The 21852-nt window shown below is 41.1% G+C and overlaps 2 protein-coding genes across 2 annotated transcripts in view; one reads left to right on the top strand and one right to left on the bottom strand.

Moving 5' to 3' along the window:
• Positions 1-998: 998 nt before the first annotated feature.
• Positions 999-13168, top strand: ostf1 (osteoclast stimulating factor 1). Its single transcript, XM_008289161.1, has 10 exons — positions 999-1139; positions 4877-4923; positions 5521-5571; positions 5803-5866; positions 7875-7928; positions 8138-8245; positions 8562-8611; positions 10199-10277; positions 10476-10574; positions 12006-13168. Exons 1-10 carry the CDS (start codon positions 1106-1108, stop codon positions 12062-12064), a joined length of 645 nt encoding a protein of 214 aa, XP_008287383.1. The 5' UTR covers positions 999-1105; the 3' UTR covers positions 12065-13168.
• Positions 13169-14347: 1179 nt separating this feature from the next.
• mapkapk5 (MAPK activated protein kinase 5) overlaps positions 14348-21852 on the bottom strand; it is a 16760-nt gene continuing 9255 nt past the window's right edge. Inside the window, exons 8-14 of the mRNA XM_008289160.1 lie at positions 21480-21560; positions 21199-21386; positions 20747-20867; positions 20126-20256; positions 19889-20004; positions 18459-18563; positions 14348-17874 (exon numbers count right to left, since the gene is read on the bottom strand). Coding sequence (XP_008287382.1) covers positions 17780-17874; positions 18459-18563; positions 19889-20004; positions 20126-20256; positions 20747-20867; positions 21199-21386; positions 21480-21560 — 837 coding nt within the window. The 3' untranslated portion in view covers positions 14348-17779. The remainder of the gene's footprint in view (positions 17875-18458; positions 18564-19888; positions 20005-20125; positions 20257-20746; positions 20868-21198; positions 21387-21479; positions 21561-21852) is intronic.

Genomic DNA, 21852 nt, shown 5'->3' with positions numbered 1-21852 from the left:
CACTGCTGCTGCGAGCAACAGCTCTGCACGACCGCACGCTTTTCCGCCAGTGGACGCTCATGATTGGCTGCTGGAGCCGCTACGTCACTCAAGACCTGCCCATTGAGAAATTATGAACACAACATATACAGCAAATTAACTAAACAGGAGGGTTATATTCAGTTAAAAACTAAATAATAGTAGTGAAATGTAACTAAAAAGACAAATACTAAAACTAAATTATAAATAATATTTGTGCATTTAAATTAAATGCATTCTACAGTTCAGCGTTTATGTACAAAAACATTTTTTAAACATGTAAAAAGCACAAAAACTAAAGTAAAACGTGCTAAGAGTGGATAAAATATAAGTTTTCTTTTTTTTTTTTTTTACAAGACTTGAAACTGCTTTGTAAGAAGAAATGTTTTAAAAAGCGGTCTTAGATTTAAAAAGAAATTAAAACAAAAATGAAATAAAATCACATACAAAGCAAAAAAAATGCAGAGAACAAACCCTGATCAACATGCATTTCATTTCATACATCAACACATTTTTTTTTCTTTTCAAAAAGTAAGAAAATTAAGTAAATGATGTTTTCAATACAGAGAGAGCAGGACATACATGTCAAATAATCATTTTTTGTTTGTCATGCTTTTTTTTTGTTTTGTTTGTTTTGTTTTTCAAGAGACCTTCTGAATTGTATTTTAAATATTAGGTTTGTTAAGATACTACTACTATTGCTATTAAAACAACTACTAGTACTACTTATAATAATGATAATAATAATAATAATAATAATAATAATAATCAAGTCTAATTACAAACTTTAAAGATTGTTTCTTTCTAATTAAAAATAATCCCAGTTAATTTACATTTACAGAGTATTATATTGTTGTTTTGTTTATGGTCATTTGTTTGTTTTATTTAAAAAATACCATAAATAAATAAACTCATCGAGTGACCTGACATTGCAGAGTAGTTTCAGGCGCATGCGCAGACAAACTTTTCCGCGTAACTCAACTTCCTCATTGGGAGCGTTAGCAGCAAAGTGCTTCACCGTCCAGCGACGTTTGGGGCCGAAACAAACTCAGCGCGTCTCTTTTGACTTTATCTTTGAGCCTCACAAATGTCAAAGCCTCCTCCCAAGCCGGCCAAGCCAGGTAAGAGCAACACTGCGAGGTTTTTTGTTGTTGAAATTTAGCCAAAACTTGTGTTTTGTTTTTTTAGGAGAACAAGCGCACCTTGTTGGCGATGTGCGTTTAATGGGCGGTGAGCGCTTCACTTCTCTGTCGTTTGTCTGGGAAACTTTTATCAGCCGGAAAAGGCTTTAAACTCTGATTAATGGTCGTGTCTGTTATCGCTGGCTGTGGCAGGACGACAGTGGGGCTGTTAAAAGTGCCTTCGTGGCTTCAGCGCTGCTCGTTCAGGGGCATCCAGCGCTCAGCAGCAGGCCTCCGTCACTTCCCTATTTCCATCACTCACACAAGGACAGTGCTGCGTTCACGGGCTTTAGGTTAAAAGGTGATGAGGAGTCCATATGATCGATGACATCAGCCTGACTTCCTTCAGTCTATTCTGGTTGCCTCTTTCCAAAAAAAAAAAATTGCGAAATGCGTCTATTACTCACAGAAATATTGATGAAATCAGAGCATTTGTCATGTTGGAGCTTCCCACACATTTTTAATAATGCTGACTTTGTGAAAATGGCTCATGAACTGTGTGGGTGCAACAGGTAGGATTCAGGTGTATGCAGCAACAGAAACAACAAGGACTCGGTTTCCAGTTTTATCAGGTGCAAAACGCAAAACATCCTCCTTGTCCAGGTGCAGAACTGTAGTCTGGCTGTTTGGCTCGCTCACTTCCTGCACATGTCTGTATTAAAACATAAGAGAAAGTGCACAGTTATCATCAATTTGGGCTTAGAGTCTAGTTTAAAGAGGATGAAAGGCAGGCAAATGTGCTTTAATGTAATTTACATCACTTTAAAGAGGTTTTGATTCAACAATAATGTCATTTTAGGAGATGTTTGTATTGAAAACTGACTCTAATCTTACTCATATACTCCAAATAAGATGCTCACAATCACAAAGTCGAACGCCTTTCTAAACAAAAACATTTTAGGATGTATTGCAGAGACACGCCGGTTACATTGTGTGCATCAAATATGCACAAGAAAAACAAATCACACGGGGAGGTAGAAAATAAAACTGAACAATCATTGCATATGTGGGTAAAGCTGTTGCATGTTTACGAGGAACACATGCTTTGAAATCCCTCAGGAGGCCGAGCATCTCAGCAGCAGACATGTCGGTTTGCCTGTTGTGTGAAAACCGAGACAGAAAACCGCATCGTTCCTCCTCCTCGTCTTCGGTTATTAACACGTCGACTCCGTGACACCTCGCTGGCTGTGACAGCAGGTGAGCTCGTCTGTCGTGACAGATGGCTGCTCGGTGCGCCTGGCTGTCGGAGCTCCAGGTCGTGGAAGAGCTTTTCAGCGTTATTTGGCAACGTCGGCGCTTCGTGTGGTCATGGCTGATTCACGTGGAGATGCAGAATTGTGGGAATGAAAGGCATCCCAGCCGAGTGCACAGAACGAGGATTCGCTACCTACGTTTGTTTATTTCTGCTGTAGGTGGTGGAGGGAAGATTTAAGGGCAGTTATCCGTCCCAGATTTAGGAACGCTGCCCCTTTGGTTGAACTTTTTGAGAACCCAAAGTGAGAATCATACATTACACAAGCTCTTCTGTGCTCCATGGCCACATAAATTCTGATTCAGATTTATTACAGGCTTGTGTGTTCCTACTTTTTCCCCCTCAACAAGAAGAAAACGATTCTGTCTTTGTGTTATTCAGGATTCTCATCAGGAGCCGTGTGAAATCTCTCGTTTACCAGATTAGAAGCTTGGATGGTTACGTCGTTGGGTTGGGCTTTGAACAGTGACTGAGGAATCGAATAACCACCAAGATCAGACACGTTTTTCTGGGAGGGGGCTGCAAGACTAGAGCTGTGTAATAAAATAACACAGCTGGCAATCATAAAAAAAAAACAACAACCCATAAGCAGATATATTATCCTGTGGCAGTGTTTTGCTCATAACGAGGTGCAAATTTTCTTCTCTTTTTATTTTTTGTCCTTATCTCAGATTCACCCTTGTGTGTGCCTGAGGGTTTAAAGTGCAGCGAGAGCCCAGTCAGCACAGGCTTTTGTGTGTTTTAAGCTGCATGACCGGGCCTGCAGAGCAGACATGCTTGCTGCGCCGAACAGAGCCGGACTTGTGCAGCCTCTCGTTCTGAGACACTGAGGCAGTGTGTTAGCTAAACAGAAACCCTGAGCGACGGCAGAGGGGAGTTACAGGCGTTTGGACCTGTTAGGTAATGCGATCGGGAAACAGAAGATGCTCGCCCACCTCTATGATAAATGTAATATATAATAAACTTTATTTGTAAGAGCAGAATTCGCAAAGTGCTTTTGCATAATAAAGCAAAGACAACATGTATAAAAAAGTGCAGGCAAACACTCTGAATATAAAAATACATGCAATAAACATGGAAAAGAACCAACTGGGTCACTGATTTAAAAAGACGACATCACAGAGGGGATTTAAGATAAAAGCTGAAGATAAAAGTAGATTAAGAAAGAGAAAAGAGAGAAGGACAGCAGGTAGTACCAATAAAAAAAACGGGAAAAGAAATGGGAAAAAATCTAAAAGAGAACATCACTCAAAGCGAGTCTATAAAAGTGAGTTTTAAGAAGTGATTTAAACAAAGATACTGAATCTGCGAGCTTTATTTCCTCAAGCAGGTCGTCCCAAAGCCTCACAGAAAAGGCCCGGTCGCCATGTGTCAGACGTGTTAAACATATGACCGTAAACGATTCGACGTTGGCTCCTCGTGATTCACCGACGTCTTTATTGAATTCTGGCTTGTGAGGGTTGTAGATGCTTTAACAACTTTGACCTTTCTTTCTTTCTTTATTTGATGCATGCAACACAGATAAACATACAAGATATCAACAGTTTATAACAGGAATGCACACAATGATTTTTGTGTGTGCTTTCAAGCCCGTTGTTATCTGATAATTGTTGAAAGGGAAGTTCATAACCTGACACACCGGCTGATCTTTATCTCCCATCCAGATGCAAATCAGCAGAATTATCTTCAGTTCTCAGTTAGATTTGATCCTGCTGACTGGAAAACAAAAACCATCAGGTGTTGGTGTGTAACCAGATCGTTAGTCTGTTTATGAAGCTTAGTGTTTATGTTGTGGATGCAACGTCAAGGGTTTTCTTTAGTCCTAGAAATAAACAGCTAGTAGGAAGAGTTAATAAATGTTACCCTAGAAGCTTGTCACTGTCTCTTTAAGCTCTTTTGTAAGCCTCTGCGAACTAGTTTAGCTGTCAGCTAAGGCCACAACCACTCTGGTGGCATTCCAGCCGCGGAGCCAACGCCGGGCTCGACAGCGAGCTGCCCCGAGCAGGAAGGCAGCCACACAAAAGGACCACTCTGTGTGCGTTTGTCCCTGCGCCACATGCAGAAATGGGCTTTCTCATTGGCTGCAGAGGATCTGATACGCACTTCATGCAAATGGCTCCTTATGGGGCTGATGGGTGATGTCACACCTCAGATTTATTGCGCTCGAATATGAGAGTAATTCACCACATTAAAGCTGCGTTCTGCACTCCCCTGCAGGCTCAGCCCGAGTGAAACTAAAGCGGGTGCTGCTGGTTGTCGTGCAGGGCAGTGAAGTGGCATCATGTGTGGTTTCACATCAGGGTTTACGTGTCGCATAGCGTGCTCTGTTCGCTGTTCTTCTGCAAACAGGGATGAGGTTAACTCACCGCAAACGATTTGCAAATATTTCATCTAACATGTTTTTCTCTCTTTTTGTTTTTTTTAGGCCAAGTCAAGGTGTTCAGAGCGTTGTTCACCTTCGATCCCAGAACAGTAAGAGCTGCTTTTTTTGTTGAAGAGTTGCATTGATTTCTTATATTTGGTGCTTTCTAACGACCATTTGTGCTGTTTTATTTGTTATTCTTGCCATTACTACACAGCCTTTAGAGTTTATTCTAACACAGTGGAATAAATTTATCACATTCATACTGGGATGGTTTGAAAAATGCTGATTTTCTTAATCAATTAATTGCTTGAAATGTTAAATTAGTCTCACATTTTCTCATTGATGACTTCAGATTGCTTGTCAAGAGAAATTTAGTTAAAGATCAAATACGACAAGCTGGAGACTTATTAATTAGCTAAACATTTCCAATAAAACCACTAAAATCCCAATTTGTTAAATAAAAACTTCTCACCCAGCGAACTTTGACACTGATACCTCTTTCATGACCTTAAACATTTTGGGTTAAACCGCATTAAAAAGCAGCAGTGAGTATTGACTAAATTAAGGTAGACTCTCAAAAAAAAAAGAGGAAGGAAAGAGGGTGAAGTATGACGCAAGAGTCTGTCTTGAGGTCAGAATAGTTTGAATACAACTTCCTGAGTCTGTGAAATTGGTAAAAAAAAAAAAAATGGTGTGTTTTTCAGCCAGACGAGCTGTACTTTGAAGAAGGAGACATCTTATACATCTCTGACACGGTGAGTAAAACCCAGATTGTGAGCTGCAGTCTTCCTCTTTAGGTTTGAATTTAAATTTGCAGTTCTTCTTCCTTTTTCTCTGGAATCTCATTCTTGCAGTATTTGCATTTTGTGCCCCCCGTTTGTGGTGGTGCAGTTTTGTAGTCAGACGGTTGTCTTCCTCTTCTTTTCACTATTGTTCTTCTTTTTTTTTTGCTTTCCCTAAACTTTCTGCTCTACTTTTACCCCCAGAGTGACACTAATTGGTGGAAGGGGACGTGCAGAGGAAGGACGGGACTAATTCCAAGTAACTACGGTGAGTTCAAAATGAAAATTTCATCACATGTATGTGGTGAGCAAAAATATTACCGATGAACCAATGTGTCAGATATGCATGACAGTCTGGGTTGGCTAAGGCAGAGATCATCTATGTTTTGATAAATTTTTGTCAAGAATATTCTGTTCATGTGATCTCCAACGATATCACATGAAAGGCTGTTTTCTCAGTTTGCTCAACGTGATTATCGAACACGATTCGAAACACGACGACAGTTTATTCTACCTAAAGCGCGACCCAGCAGAGATGGCAAAAGTACTCACATTCTTTACTTAATAAGTGCAAGTAGAGATGCTTGTGTAAAAATAGACTCTGGTAAAAGTAGAAGTACTGATTCAACTCCTTTACTCAAGTAAAAGTAAAAAAAAGTACTGGTTCAGAAATTTACTTTGGTACAAAAGGAAAAATGAATTTTTAGCTTTGATGATACGCGATGCCTCTTTTGATAACTCGGCAAAACGAATAAAGTTTTAAGCACACAAAGTAGGATTGTTTTCATCCTTTAAGAAGCTGCACAGTGCTGGTACAGAGAAAAAAAACATCACTGGACGGTTTTCCATTTCATTATAAACATTAGAATCAACATGGAAACACTCGTCTCTTCACCAAAATCTTGTATTGAGCCTCAGCAGAAGCTGGTTCTCAAAGTTCTGCCCTTTTGGGTCTGAACATCAGTCCTGCAGTGCTCAAAGGCCTCTCACAGGCAGCTGAGGCAGGCAGGGCTGTGCTGAGCTTCAGTGACAAACTGCTGGGAAAGATAAAGACGTTTGTTTTTGCGTCATGTCGTCATCCACGGAGGTTGAAACAAGCAACGAGCCAGTTTTGAGAATGTAAGGAGGAGAAAATCCAGATATTTGTGTTCAGATGTAGGGAGTGAAAGTAAAAAGTCCTCAGAAAAATTAACACTCAAGTACAGTCCAGGTACCTGCAAAAATTACAGTAACCAAGTATTTGTACTTGGTTACTTCCCACCTCTGCTAACGAGTACACGGCAGGAAACAGTAATGAACAGAGCCATGATTAGGTGGAATTCATCACCGCTGTGTTTAGCTCAAGAGAAGCTTTTAAGGAGGTATAGACCAGGAAAATGGTGTTTCAGAATAAAATGTAACGCTGGTGAAAGCAAAGAATGTAAAATGTACTTTTGCCCAATTTTCTTGGATCTCAGTGGGTCGAAGAGCAGGATGAATAAATGTGTTATTTAAGGTCATTCTGATTATATGTTTATTAAGAAGAATTATGAGTTCAAGATTAATAATAATGGATTTACAATTCAGTGTATGATTTAATGTATGTTGTATTGAATGACAATATGTTTCTCTACCTTATTTTGCTTCATTGTAAAGTTAACGAGATGAGCTGTTGTGTTTGTGGTTGTTGTGTGTATAAGTGTGACCGTGTGTGGACCCCAGGAAGAATAGCCGATGGTTATACTGGTGCTAATGGGGATCCTAATAAACAAAACAGTAACGTGAAGTGACGGAGGCATGTAGGAGCACTAATTCTGTCTTATAGGTTAATGCTACAAAATGTACTGATTAGGGATACAAATAATTGTGATTAAAGATTTTTTTTGTTAATTTTTTCCCTCTATTAGTTCTAGATTAACAGTTTTAACTCCTTCTGTTGCTGCAGAACCGACAAATAAACTCTTAAGTTTTTGAATTCTTCTTTTTCATTTGACTTTAAATCAAAAAGGTGTTTGACTCCATGATGTTAAAGTCAATAGATGCTCATTAAATTGTAGTAGGACAAATATCAGAGGTTAACTCAGGTTGGTGTCATTAAATCAGAGCAAAAGAAGAAGGGTGGGAAACTGAATTAGTGATTTTAAACAGGACATTACTGTTGGCTTTATCCGGCTGTTTTTTCAGGTGAATGTGAATTTTTCTCACGACGATGCAAAGCGATCCCGGTCAGCTCAAACAACACCCATCAGCTGATTATGTAACGAGTGTGACACGATGATCTTCTTTTGTCTTTCTAGTGGCTGAGCAGGCCGAGTCTATCGACAATCCGATGCACGAAGCAGCCAAACGAGGTATGATTAACCAAATACTCTGATGATTCAGTGTTGTTTTAATTCACTTATTGATATTTATTGTCTTTTGTCCAGGACACTTCTCTCTTTCTGGAGACAATAAAAACAGCCTTGGCCTTTATAATGTCTTTTCTGTTCCTGCTGAGGAGCTCTGGAAGCTTCTCCTATTAATCGTGTGTGTGTATGAACATATTTGTGTATTCAAACAGGGAATCTGAGCTGGCTGAGGGAATGTGTGGAGAACAAGGTCGGGATCAACGGACTGGATAAAGCTGGAAACACTGCCCTCTACTGGGGATGCCACGGGGGCCATAAAGGTAACAGAGAAACGTACTTTGTGATGGTAGCGATGTGATGTTTGCAGGGGTGAACACTTCCTTTAACAAACACAGTAAAGTTTCAGACTGACCCCCGTGATGTTTGGATTTACCAGAAAAAAAATCAGTTTGACAGATTGTGACACTGCTGAGTCAGTGACTGAATACATTTTCATAAATGTGAAATTGTGACACACCAGCAGATTTGTTTTGAATCAGAAAGGAAGAACACAGAAACAGGAAGTTGGTGTCAGCTCTCCATTGAATGACTGTTCCATTAAGTCTGTTCTGTCTGTTTTTTTTTTTTCCATGTCAGATGTGGTGGAGCTTTTGCTAAGCCAGCCCAACGTGGAGCTCAACCAGCAGGTGAGACGAGTTTAAAACCTCATTCAGACATGAAAGTAACTTGGGTGAAAAACATCAGGTCCCACACTTGAAATCATGTGGATTTTCCAGCCAGCCTTAAATCACGAGAAGCATGGTGATGTGGTGAGACTGGAAAGCCCTGTACAGCCACAGGATCAAGACCCGGTGATCGCAGCATCAGCTGAATTTGTTATTAGGTCAAATCTCACCAGCTGCATTAACACCGTCCCTCAGCTGATGTACATGGAAGTAGAATTTCTTCTGAACAGACAGATACAGTCGTGACTCGATAATTCGACCCTTAACAATCCTAAACCTTGCTATCCGACAGGTTTTTAGGAAAAACCAACAGAACCCATAAAAACAGCCTTAACATAGCGACAGCCTTGGATTCTGACTCCGACATGACATTTAATGTCACCAATCAGGATAACAGCTTATTATCAGAAATGAAATCAGATTGAAATCCAATTTTTTTGTGAGTTCGTTCACATTTCCAGTTAAACACGACTTGTATGTGATCTGCTGTGTGAACTTCATACGACCCAAAAGTGTCCCGCATGCGCAGAAGAGGACACGACGACGTCACACGCAGTGAGCGTGCTCAGTGTTTATGGAAGTAAACATGGATGGTAACGGTGGTGGGGGAGTGGCGCCGCTGCTGCCGCCGATGGTAGAAACAGAAGTGTGAGCGTTAACTAAACTGGCATCAGCAGCCAAGTACTGCCTGTGTGTTCCGGCCACTTCCACCCCGTCAGAGCGTTGCCCCGGGGTGGAATTGCCCCCTCGATTGTGCCAAATATTCTGATATTCATCATTAATTGGGCCTGAATATCCAGAGACCAGAAAGTGTTATTCAGCCCTACTAGTTATTATAACAACTATGAACAATAAATATCAACAACAAATGAGCCTTCCAGCATCAAGCCCTCCTTGTATCTCGAACTCCGTCTTGACAATCCCACAGCCTTGATATCCGACATAAAAGAAGGTTTTACATTTAGTGTCAGATTATCGAGTCATGACTGTGACTGTGTGTGACTGTGTCTGTATCAGGTTATTTATTTAGATGGAGTAATGACATCAAGGCACGAAGCAAGCAGATGTTGTGATTCATTCATAGCGGATGCTTCAGCAGCTGTATTCCTACGACTAACAAAATAAAAGAAAGGTGGAAAAAATTTGTGGTGAGACAACAAATTCCTACACAAGAGTCGTTTAAGATGCATATTAATTTTATCGTATGGCGAGTAAGTTCATCATCAAAACACCAAATGATGTGCTAGAAGAATGTATTTAGACATTTAGGAGATTTGTCTGTTTGAAATGAAGCTGCTCTGGAGGCTGTTTGCTAAGATTCTCCACATTGGTTTTTATTTGAATTGTTCTGTATTTCTTTTCTATTTCTGGTATCTTGAGCCCTGGATTGGTAAAAACATTTCGAGCTTTATTCATTTTAAAACGTAGCACAGCCTGGCAAAATGAACAAACTGCATTCTGGACTCGTTTTCAATTATGTCCGGACTTTGAAGTTACAGGAACTACAATCAGGATGTTTGTCGGTGATGTTGATCCTTTGTGTTTTAGAATAAACTTGGAGACACTGTGCTGCACGCTGCTGCCTGGAAGGGTTACTCTGACATTGTGGAAATGCTGCTTAACAAGAGTGAGTACAGAAAAAGAAACTGAGCAGACGGTTACCGTCTTCACTTGGATGAATATCGAAACAAAAGATTTTTCTCAAACATTATTAGAGGAATCCAGATTGAGGAAACAAGAACAAGCTGACTGTCCACAAGTGTTTTTGTGGCTCTGTGGTTGTGTTGTTGTTGTTGTTGTTTTAGTCTAAACATGTTTGTTTCAGATGCGAGGACAGACGTCAGGAACAATGAGAATAAGCTGGCTCTGGACATGGCCACCAACGCTCAGTGTGCTTCACTTCTCAAACGGAAGCAGGGAAGCAGTAAGTACAGCCGCCACAAGGGGGCAGCCTCACAGTGCTCGCACATGCAGTGTCATAGGCTGAGAACCGAATTAACAGGATTTTTATTGAGCTCCTATTTTTTTACAAGACAAGCTTAGACGATCTCCCTTCAGGTCAGCGTCTGCAGCAACCAAAGCTAGATATCAGGAGGCCTTAACTGAAAAAAAAAGCTGTATCGTCTCTGCACAGAGCTGCTAAACATTAGCATTTACTATCAAAATTAAATATGTTGTTTGCTATTCTATCTTTTCTGTCCTGCAAATGCCACATAAGACGAATGCCACATTAGTCAGTAGCTGTTAAATGAACATTAATTGATTGCAGGCTTCTTGGTTTGTTGTAGACGAGGTGTCTGTTTTTGTGAAATATCGTTTTATCCATGTCCTGCTCCTAATTCTTTTGTAAACAGCAGGAAATACAAGTTATTAGATTAGATTTTTTTGGGTTTACACGTCCTTGTTGTGAAAGTGCAAGAGATGTGAAGGATGTTAAACAAAAGGATCATTTACAACAGACTTGTCAACCTTAATTTACGTTGTGAACAAGTCTTATACAAGGGTGGCTGGGTGGCTAGCTCCATTGCCTTGCAGCTAGAAGGTCGCTGGTTCGCGTCCCACTGAGGACAACCGGGAGTTTGCAAAAGGGGTGATCATGGCTGCGTTACCAAAGTTACCGTCTGAGGCTCAAAAGGCGCCCATGTTGTCATAGGATAATTATTTATCTGATTTTTCTTTTGGAAATAGTGTGCGCTGCATTAAAGCACAGCATGAACTGAAACGATGAGGGTCTGATGGAGAAATCTGCTGACATTTGCTGGAGTTAGAAAGTGAAAATGTTGCTTCAAAGTTTAGGATCTCATGGTCTTCATCAAAAAATAAATATAACACGTTCTTAATTGAGGGTTGCAAGGTGGATCGGTGGTTAGCACCGTCGCCTCACAGCGAGAAGGTCGCCGGTTCATGTCCCAGTGAGGACACCCAGGATCTTTCTGTGTGGAGTCTCTATGTTCTCTTCGGGTTCTCCAGCTTCCTCTCACAGTCCAAAAACATGTTGAGGTTAATTGGTGATTCTAAATTGTCCGTAGGTGTGAATGTGAGTGTGCTTGGTTGTCTGTCTCTAAGTGTAGCCCTGTGATAGACTGGTTACCTGTCCAGGTGAACCTGCCTTCACCCTGAGTCAGCTGGGATAGACTCCAGCCCCCCGTGACCCTCGTGAGGATTAAGCGGTGTATAGATAATGGACAGATGGATGAGTCTTATACAGGGTATTTAGTGCAGCTAATATTAAAACTTAACGTGCAAAATATGCAACAGTGCAACCACTAATGTTTTAAGTTCCAGAGATCTTGTCATTAAATATAAAATATTTCAACAGATTCGTGTCATTAACGGTCCGTATCTCCTGTTTCAGACATCACCCGCTCACACAGCAACGCTGAGGAGTATTTGGACGACGAGGACTCCGACTGAGCCGGCCCGTTAAAAACATCATCACTGTCTTCCGTTGGGTTTGGAGTTTCATTGCGGAGCTAAAATGGATTTGCTGTAACCGTAACTCCATTTTAGTTCAATTATTTTGTTCAAACACCTCAAATCTCGGCCCTCTGCGTCACGCCGGGGTGAATTTCAAAAGCGTTGGGATTAATGCGTTTTACGGTTCGCCTGCTTTGCCAAGTGCATTTCCACACGCAGGGAATTTGTCCTGGAGCATCGGTTACGTACAGCGAGCTGAGGGGCAGAATGTATGCGGTAGTGGGGGAAAAAAAAAAAGGACCAAAGCTCTAGAAAAACACATTCCAAACGTACAGCTTATGTTTAACCTATTAAAGTGGGAATTAAAGTGCCAGTGCAGATTAAAAGATTGATCTGTTGTGTGTCTAGTTAAGTTTTCAAGCTACACTTTAATTATTTGACTACAAATCTGACCAGAGGGAATTGGGAACGCATTATCTGGTGGACTAGACACCATTTAGATTCATTTCTGTGCACCGGGGAGGCAACAAAACGTGTATTTAACCTTAATATTTCCCCTTTAAATGGGACATTTTCTTGTATTATCTTCTTAACGCCTTAATAAGGGTGCCATTAATGAGGATAAATGGGCTTAATTGGGGGGGAAAGTATTTGTAAACTGTCTTTTTGTGGCAGTAATCTCATGAAACTCACCTGTCACCCTCCGTACTGCGTGTACTTTGGTCTGATATAATATTACCGCTACCTGCTTTCAGTTCAGTGTAACCAAAGCAACATTCTGCCCCGTGTAAAAACAGACTTTACTCTATAATCTTGCGAGCTTTTGATGGTGTGATTTCCATCCTGGGAGCAAATTTCTGGTCTTATTGTCGCTTTCCAACATTTTTTTTTTTTTTTTAAAGTGCCTTAAACATGTGTAACAGAGCATGTGTGTCTGTGTTGGTTGTTTTTTTTTTTTTCAATGTGAATTTGTCTTCTGAGGTTCTGATGATTTTGTCTCTAGATTTCTATCTGCTCTGTCTTCGATCTGAAATAAAAGATTTTTAACTTAAACTCCTTTTGAATACACTGAAATAAATATACATGGCGTGGAGGAGATCAGAAATTGTCACGAGTAGTCTTTAATTACAAAAGCAACACCGGGGATTATCGTCAAATACTCGATTAATTAGAAACAGAAATGCCCTCACAGCAAGCCGAACTCCTCTCATTAAGTGTTCAAACAAAGCCAGCCTTTACATGTAGAGGAACACGACCACAGCTCATCATCAAGCTCTGCAGCAGCCTGATAACGATCCTGATCATATGAATCAGGTGCGTTGGAAGAAGGGAAACATCTAAAACATGCAGGATTGTGGCCCTCGAGGACCAGGATTGGACACCCCTGCTGTAGAGAAATATGCTTCACATATTATGACAACTTGTTCAATTATTTTGCATGTAAAGACGATGAACTAATGCCTAAATGTTGTGGGGTTGAGACTATTCAACAGAGACCCATGATAATACATTCTGATCAACGTCCATCCATTTTCTATACACCAGTTAATCCTCACTAGGGTCATGGGGGGCTGGAGTCTATCCCAGCTGACTCAGGGTGAAGGCAGGTTCACCTGGACAGGTAACCAGTCTATCACAGGGCTACACTTAGAGCAGGGGTGGGCAATCCTGGTCCTCGAGGGCCACAATCCTGCATGTTCTAGATGTGTCCCTCTTCCAACACACCTGATTCAAATGATCAGGATCGTTATCAGGCTTCTGCAGAGCTTGATGATGAGCTGATCATGATGTGTTGGAAGAAGGAAACATCTAAAACATGCAGGACTGTGGCCCTCGAGGACCAGGATTGCCCACCCCTGATTTAGAATCACAATTAACCTCAACATGTTTCTGGACTGTGGGAGGAAGCCGGAGAACCCGGAGAGAACCCACGCTGCACGGGGAGAACATGGAGACTCCACGCAGAAAGATCCCGGTGCCCCCACTGGGACACAAACCAGTGACCTTCTAGCTGCTGATCAACATGATATAAGCAACTGTAAATGTAGGAAAGAGCAGAGAATTGCACATAATCATCTTCATGGATGTATCAAAGCATTTAGAAATAAGAAACTGCTTTTCTTGATGTGCACAAGTGACATGATGATGTGAAGATTGAACAAGTAGTTTTGAGAATTTCAATTCAGATCTGAGATAGCACCAAAGCAACTGAGAAAAACTATAAACCAAGGAGGGATTTCCACTGAAACACTCAAAAAAATCACTGCGAACAATCTGTTGAAAAGTCAAAGAATTCCTTTATTACAAAGTCAGCATGGTGATGACATTCCAAGAAGGCAGAAAGGGCAAAAAAAATACATGGATGAACAGAAAATACAGCAAGTCTTTGATGAGAGATTCATGCTACATCGACTGCCAGACCAGAAAAAGGACCGGTGTAAAGCAAACGGCTCTGAAACTGAAATGATTTCCATCCTGACGTATAAACAGAAACAGCTACTTCAGGAGGAACAGATTCTTCATCCTCTTTACGTACATTTGATGCCAGAAAACCCCAAAAAATAAACACCTGCCTGTACTTTTACGTATACAGCAGAGGAAATGGAAGCAACTGGTATTTATCAAGAGTACAAGTGCTGAGAAACCATTTCTATTTAAAAAAAGGGGCACAATTATTCATGGGTGTTGGGAGAGCTCGGATAAACAAGAAATCTTGTCTCTTCCCTTGTATAAAAATTTGAAAATCTCTCAACTGTGCAGCCAAGTGAGAGAAAGTGACTAATGGAAGCTACTTAATATTTGTCAAATGAAGTCGGGTTCGCCTGAATGTCAGTCTGAGAGAAACCTGCAGCAGCTACTCAGTAAAAGGATGCAGAGGAGGGAAAAACAAAAAAACACCTTCCCTCTGGGAGTTGTAACACTGAGCCCGGCTGAGCAGCAAACAGCAGGCAGGTAGGTTTCCATGAAGGTCTTCTATCAGTACAAAGAGACATGCTTTGACTTTACAGTACAAAAAAAAAAAAAGCTAATAAATACACTGCCCTTCAACGGTAATCAGCAGAAGATATAAATTATGTGATTTGTGGATGGGTTGGAGAGATTAACTGATTCTCTTGATAGACCTCCAGAAATACAAAAGAAGGTTCTGCATACCGAACCAGACGCACACAAGCATATATATATATATGTATATAAATTAATGACACACATCCACACAGACATGGTTCAACAAAACATTTGGTTCCATTTTCTAGCGGTTAATTCAGCAATAATGACCCAAATTTGTCCGATACATACAAGGCGTAAGGCAGCAGCACTTGTAAGCTCACCTTATAGCACAAAGTTTTAATTAGAAACGGGCAAATTTGATGTTTTTAGTTGGTTTTGTGCCGGAGAAATTATCGGTAACATTAATCCGTTTGCACAAAAAAGGCAAAATTATCATTTAGACACGAGATGCACCACGTTAAACGGTAAATTTCATATTTATCGGACAAACTGGAGGCAAATAAAAAGAGCAAACTGCTGAACTGTTCCTTCAATTTCCCACTTGTGGAATTCAGCACTTCAAAAAACAACTTATTTTCTGAGTAAGATAGATTTTTTTAGTTTTTACCGGATATGATGCTAGTTAGATTTCAACATCTCTGAATCAATATGGAATGAAAAACCTTCATTTCTTCACAGGAAAACAAGTCTGCTGTCAATGAGCTTCTCCTCCTTTCTGTGATTTGTTCAATCCGATGAGAGCAGATGAAGACGCCGCCCGTTCAACAAGGCACATTAGAGCGTAAAACGTAGCCGTGTGATCATAAGGCCTTCTCAAAACGCAAGCTGTGGTTATCGTTGAGCTTCTTTTTTTTTTTTAAAGGGAGACCGTAAATGATCTCCTTGAATCATTTTAGTAGCGACTGACTTAACTCAGTCTTTTTTTAAAGCCAAACCTAAATTAGAAATCCAGACATACAAAGGAAGACTTTTTCTCCAAATGGTGTAAAAAATATCATCTCCAAAAAAACAGCCCTGCTTTCAGCCAGGAGACGATTTTCAGATCATACAAAAAGGTTTTTAGTCGTAGCCGAGAAATTTAAAAAAAAAAACATTTAATCCCTCGGTGCATCTGAAGAGAGCGACATGAGACACGTTTCACTGGACAGCCGGTGATATATTGCACTGATGGTTGTTTTTATACATGAAGATCAAAACTCAGGGTTCATCTTGACATGAGAGAATTCTGTACAAAGACTTTATCAAACAAGATAAGCAGAAGCGAACAGAAACGTGTGTTTTACGCCATCAAAGTGCCGTTCTGTAGATTCAACATGGCCTCGTGTAAAACACCCGAACATGGATCCCTTCTTTAGACCACCATTTGATATGACTGGAGCACGACAGAAAGATTTCACTCTGGCCTATCGGTGATATATCGATTACAGCTAAAGGGAGGGAGCGTAAACTGGCATTCAGACCACTGAAATGAAGCAGGAGAGGTCCGTGTCAGACAGTAATACTGCCAGATTGAATGATCTCACTGTGAAAACAGTAAATTATTGCCCTATTGCACATTCAGTAGAATCCTAACACACCTTCCTGCTGATTTTTCCCGTCTGAATTCCAGCAGGTACAACTTTACGTCAAAGCAGAACGTGTCGGTTTCACAGATCAACAACTTCAAGAGAAAAAGAAAAGACTGGACTTAAGACCTTTTAAAATCACAACACAAATAGGGGAAGAAAAAAAGCCGATGAAACTTTCTGAAATGATTCGTTTTACTTGCCAGACAGACAGAAACGTGGGACGCTGACAAACAAATTCATCACTTTATGAAGCCCAGGTTTGTGATATGGATTATGCTGATTGTTTGACAAAAAAAAGCCTAACTGCAACTCACAACCTCTTCTAAAGAAGACTGTAAGGCCAAAGCTCACTAAAAACAAAGGTAGTAGGAACACTTTATCCCCAACGTGACAGAAAACCCGCCGTAGTGTTTACGACATTTTTAGAGCTGTCGTTTGCCAGCTTTAAGAAAGGGCTGAGCAATTTTAGGCTGCTTTTTTTTAAATTTTATGACACTTTCTTTGCCTCCATTTGTACTCTTCCTCAACAACACGGTCAAGAGGAAGTAGCCAAAAAAACAACAACAACAACAACAACAAAGATTCACCTGTAGATTCAGAGAACGCGTGGAAGAACAACCGCAGACGGGTTCAGAGCCCACCATCAAGCTACGAGTATAAAACAATCTTTGTTTAAATAAATAAAACTTCTTAGGATTGGTTAAAATAAAAATAAAATAGAATAAAATGAAAGAACTGGGATAAAACACATGACATCTTGGAGAAGCTGGAGAAGCAGCTAATAAAAATTCCCTCCCAGAAAATAATTTCTTTCACAGATTTTTTTCTCTTCTTTTCTCTCTTTTTTTTTTTTTTTGCAAAAAAATGAAAATATAGTTTGTTTGTTTTTTTCTTCGTGTGATCTTTGCAAGTGTCCATTTTAAAAAAAATTATAGTACCAATGAGTCCTCTTTGAAATATATCTACAGCTGTACAATAGCTCTTGCAATAGGTCAACAATAGGTCTTGCAAGTGGATTTATGAAAAAAAAAAAGAAGAACAAATTAGCGCATCATCTTACATAAAAAAGCCTCTTTACAGATATGGGTTAAAAAGGGTCATAATAAACAATATAAAAAAGAAGATAGAAAGACAGCTAATGAGATTCTTGGAGGTTGGTCTTCTCCTCGATGGCCTGTTTCACTATTTCGGCCAACTTCAAGCGGTCGACTTTATCAGAGAAGGCTCGTCCTGCAACGGAAAAGCTGGTTGAGAACCCGGCGGCTGCACAAATGAGCAAATAATTACTGCTTTTAACTGTAAAGCCTTGGAGTCAGCTAAACCGCCAGCCAATCATCGCTTTGTTTGTTTTTTTTCTCATCCATCATCTACTAAAGCTACAACCACAGAGACAATTAGAAGATAGAAAATATTCAGTGTTTTCTGTTGACGTCTGGTGAACAATGGAGCAGCTGTGGTTGGAATAATCAGTTATTTACTTCATTATTTTCTCTATTAATCATTTTTGTCGGAAAATACTGAAGAAAAAGTCGCCCACAGGTAAAAAAAAAACAAACAATATGACATCTGCTGTTCGTTTAAAATCCAAAATATTCAGTTTTCTGTGGTCGATCCTCGTATTTGAGAAGCTGGAACATTTTAATTCAACATTCAGTTTATCATTTTGTCTGATTATCTGTTGATAAACAACCCTGAGATAGATGAATATGATTCTGTAGCTATGTTGGTGACTTCAGATGAGTCACCAACGACGGCAGTGACTTTGCTTTTAATGCTTAAGAGAAATTTCAAAGACGAGATGAAGTGTTACCGACCGTCCCAGCTGAGCCCCTGCAGTCCGTCTCTCAGCAGCTTACAGTCTCTGTTGAACCTCCAGGCTTCATACATCACCTCGTTCAGCTTCTCGTCCTCGTTCTCTCCTGCACAAACACAAAGGTTCACCTCAGGAGCTGCTCTCTGTCTCTTCATCTCATTATTCTCAGCTCAATACACCGGTTCTGACGTGGGTCCTCAGCAAGTTAATTTATAACCAAATACATTTAGAAAAACTACAACATTAATAACAGCTGATGATCTACTTCCTGTGCACGTCGGAAGTTTCTTCATCGACTGGCTAAATGCTTTTCAGCTGATTAGAAATGGCTGAACAGCAAACCTTTCACACATTTCACTTCACTCATCAAGCCAACATAACCTAAACAACATCATCTCTGGTGTGCTGTAATGCAGCAGTTTGTACCAGAGTAGACGAGTACACAATAAATGCAGAGTACAAAGTAAGTACAGTCGTGACTCGATAATCCAACACTAAATGTAAAACCTTCTTTTATGTCAGACAGCAAGGCTGTTGAATTGTTAAGACGGAGGTCGAGATACAAGGAGGGCTTGATGCTGGAAGGCTCATTAGTTGTTAATATTTATTGTTCATAGTTGTTATAATAAGTAGTGTATTGTTAGAACACTACGCATCGCTGGATTTCTAATTGACCGGTGTGATTGTGCACGGGCCCATCGGTTGACATCAAAGGTAAATACGTTCAGGCAGCAGGCTGAAGTGACCCAAATCAGATTTTTTTGCCCCTATGCGACCTGTATCTGATCTTTTCATGACACTCTGAACAACACAGATCCAATTAATGATGAATATTCAGTGCGGTGGGGGCCACTTCCACCCCAGGGGAGCGCTCAACGGGGTGGAACACACAGGCAGTACTTGGCTGCTGATGCTAGTTTAGTTAGCGCTCACACTTCTGTTTCCACCATCGGTGGCGGTGGGGGAGTGGCAGATACGCTCCACCGTTACCATCCATGTTTACTTCTGTAAACACTGAGCACGCTCTCTGCGTGTGACGTCGTCGTGTCCTCTTCTGTGCATGCGGGACACTTTTGGGTCGTATGAAGTTCACACAGCAGATCACACAAGTCGGATTTAATTAGAAACGTGAACAAACTCACAAAAAAATCAGATTTCACAAAAATATTCAAATTGAGCATCAAGTCCTGCAGTGTGAACGTAGCCAATCTGTGGGATTGTTCAGTCAGATAATACGCCGTCATCCTGATTGGTGACATTAAGTGTCATGTCGGAGTCAGAATCCAAGGCTGTCACTATGTTAAGGCTGTTTTTAATGGGTTCTGCTCGTTTTTCCTAAAAACCTATCAGATAGCAGGTTTAGGATTGTTAAGGGATTATCGAGTCACGACTGTACATGTATAGTTACAGTAAAATGAGAGCAGCACTGACCAGCTTGTGGTAGTATACACTGTGCAATGACATCTCGTAGTTTTTCCAGCGCTACGTTGGAGTCTTCCCCGCCGTTCTCCGGGTCGTGAATGAAGAAACTGTCACTGGGTTTGGGGCTGTAACACGGACATCACAACATGTTTAACAGTCATTTATTTATTCTTAAAACACAAAAATAAAATGACGTTTGGTGGAGAAGCAAAATAAACACAATAAACTCAACGGGAGCAGTCATACCCCAGTAGTTTCCGCTTCCTGAGGATTGGGTTGTTGACAGAGTTTAGGGGCTTCAGGCTCACGTTCAGATCCTGAATTCTCATGTTGGCCAGCTGCTCTGCGTGGGCCTGCTGGATCCCTGCGACTACCGCCTGGAAGGCAGAAAACAAACATTAAAGCTGGACGGATACTTCTGCAATAAGAGGCTGTGCTGTATCGACGGCGGCTGCGTGCAGAGGCTTCAAGGTTGTGCCCTGAGCTACGGCTGACAGGCGCCTCCTGAAAAATGTATCTACACGTTTGGTGGACAGGGAAACCACATGGGGGATAAAAGAGCTGTGATCGATGGCCTGTGATTTCCCCTGGTGTGTTTCTGACGCTGGTGGAGTCAGCTGCAAGAACAAACATCTAAAGAAAGACGAGCTCATCATGGTTACACAGTGGTGATCTCCTGCAGAGGTGATCTGAGCTACAAATCAACACCTACAGCATGATTACCTAAGGTGGGATCCTCGTTAGCCCCTTGCGTAATCCATATTAAGAACAGGAAGCTGAGGTAAAGATATGATACGTCTGACTAACTTTCAACAGTGGCCTCTGCTGGTCAGTTCATTCGAGACACTGGTGCAGCACAGCGCTCACCTTGTCCATCATCATCTGCGCAGATGGCAGCACATTGTCGAGGGCCTCAGTGCAGTTGAGCCAGGGATGAGCTAAGACTCCCTCAATAGTCAGCCTCTCCTCTGGCTTCACCTTCAGCAGCCTGCAGGGAGCAGACGTAGAGAAAGGAGGAAATTAAGAGGCAGAAAAGAGGATGACTGAGTGAGAGAGAGACGGGATGGATGAACATCAGGAGCAGGGAGTCTAATGAGTCTGCTGGAAAATAATGTAAAAAAAACAGCCTCAGATATCCGGCTGTTTGTGTCATTTAAAGTGTCTGGGAAACAAAATCAAGAGTCTGCCTAATGCACAACATCCACCCCCGTCTCTCGCCTTGCATTTCCTGTCTTTATCGCTGCAGCGACCATCGAATAAAGTAAACAGAAATACATGATTCAGCCGTTAGAGTGGAGAGAAAAATGATAAAGACTTACTTGCGTACAATGTCCTTGGCCATCTCGGAGATCTGGCTCCACTCATCTTCCGGAAAGTCAAAGCTTCCCGTCATAATTTTCTTCCTCATGTCCTTTGGGATGGTGCGACTGTGGTGCTTGGAGTAGAACGGAGGATAGCCGCACAGCATTACATAGATAATCACACCGAGAGACCACAAGTCACAGCTCTGCAGACAGGAGAGAAACATTTATCTGAGAAACACGTCAACACTGAATCACGCTTGCGGCACTTAAGAGTCAAGGAAGGCCTGGAGTCTTGCCTTGTTGTAGGTGTAAGGAGTGGGTGAGGTAGGTATAATTCCAGACTTTTCCTTCTGGTGTCTTCTTTGAGCCTCAAGTACCTGAACAGGAAACACATCGACACAACATGCGTTCAGTTAGTTCTGATGTGCTTCAGACGTTCCCGGAGTTTTACGATCCTGGCAGGTCTTAAAATGCGGCTGCACATCAGGAGGAACTTCACATCGATTCTTCTCTCTTCGCACTACGAGATTTAAAAATGATGGCGCATCACAAACTACAGGATATTAAGGTTATCGTGCACCACCTGGCGTGATTTCATAGGGAATCAGATGTAAACAACATAGAGAGTGTGGTGCAACATCCGAAACGTGAGAAAAACAGAGCACAAGG

Source organism: Stegastes partitus, unplaced genomic scaffold (genome assembly GCF_000690725.1).
Source record: "Stegastes partitus isolate 25-593 unplaced genomic scaffold, Stegastes_partitus-1.0.2 Scaffold596, whole genome shotgun sequence".
In the NCBI taxonomy this organism is placed as follows: domain Eukaryota; kingdom Metazoa; phylum Chordata; class Actinopteri; family Pomacentridae; genus Stegastes; species Stegastes partitus.
Note: the sequence above shows the minus strand (reverse complement) of the source record. Positions and strands in the feature narration are given on the sequence as shown.

What these genes read in the sequence shown, in the direction of transcription:
- ostf1 (XM_008289161.1), top strand. Translation starts at nt 1,106, where the DNA reads ATGTCAAAGCCTCCTCCCAAGCCGGCCAAGCCAG. An exon ending in TCACCTTCGATCCCAGAACA is followed by an intron (nt 4,924 to 5,520) that starts GTAAGAGCTGCT and finishes TGTGTTTTTCAG; the next exon opens with CCAGACGAGCTGTACTTTGA. An exon ending in GGAAATGCTGCTTAACAAGA is followed by an intron (nt 10,278 to 10,475) that starts GTGAGTACAGAA and finishes TGTTTGTTTCAG; the next exon opens with ATGCGAGGACAGACGTCAGG.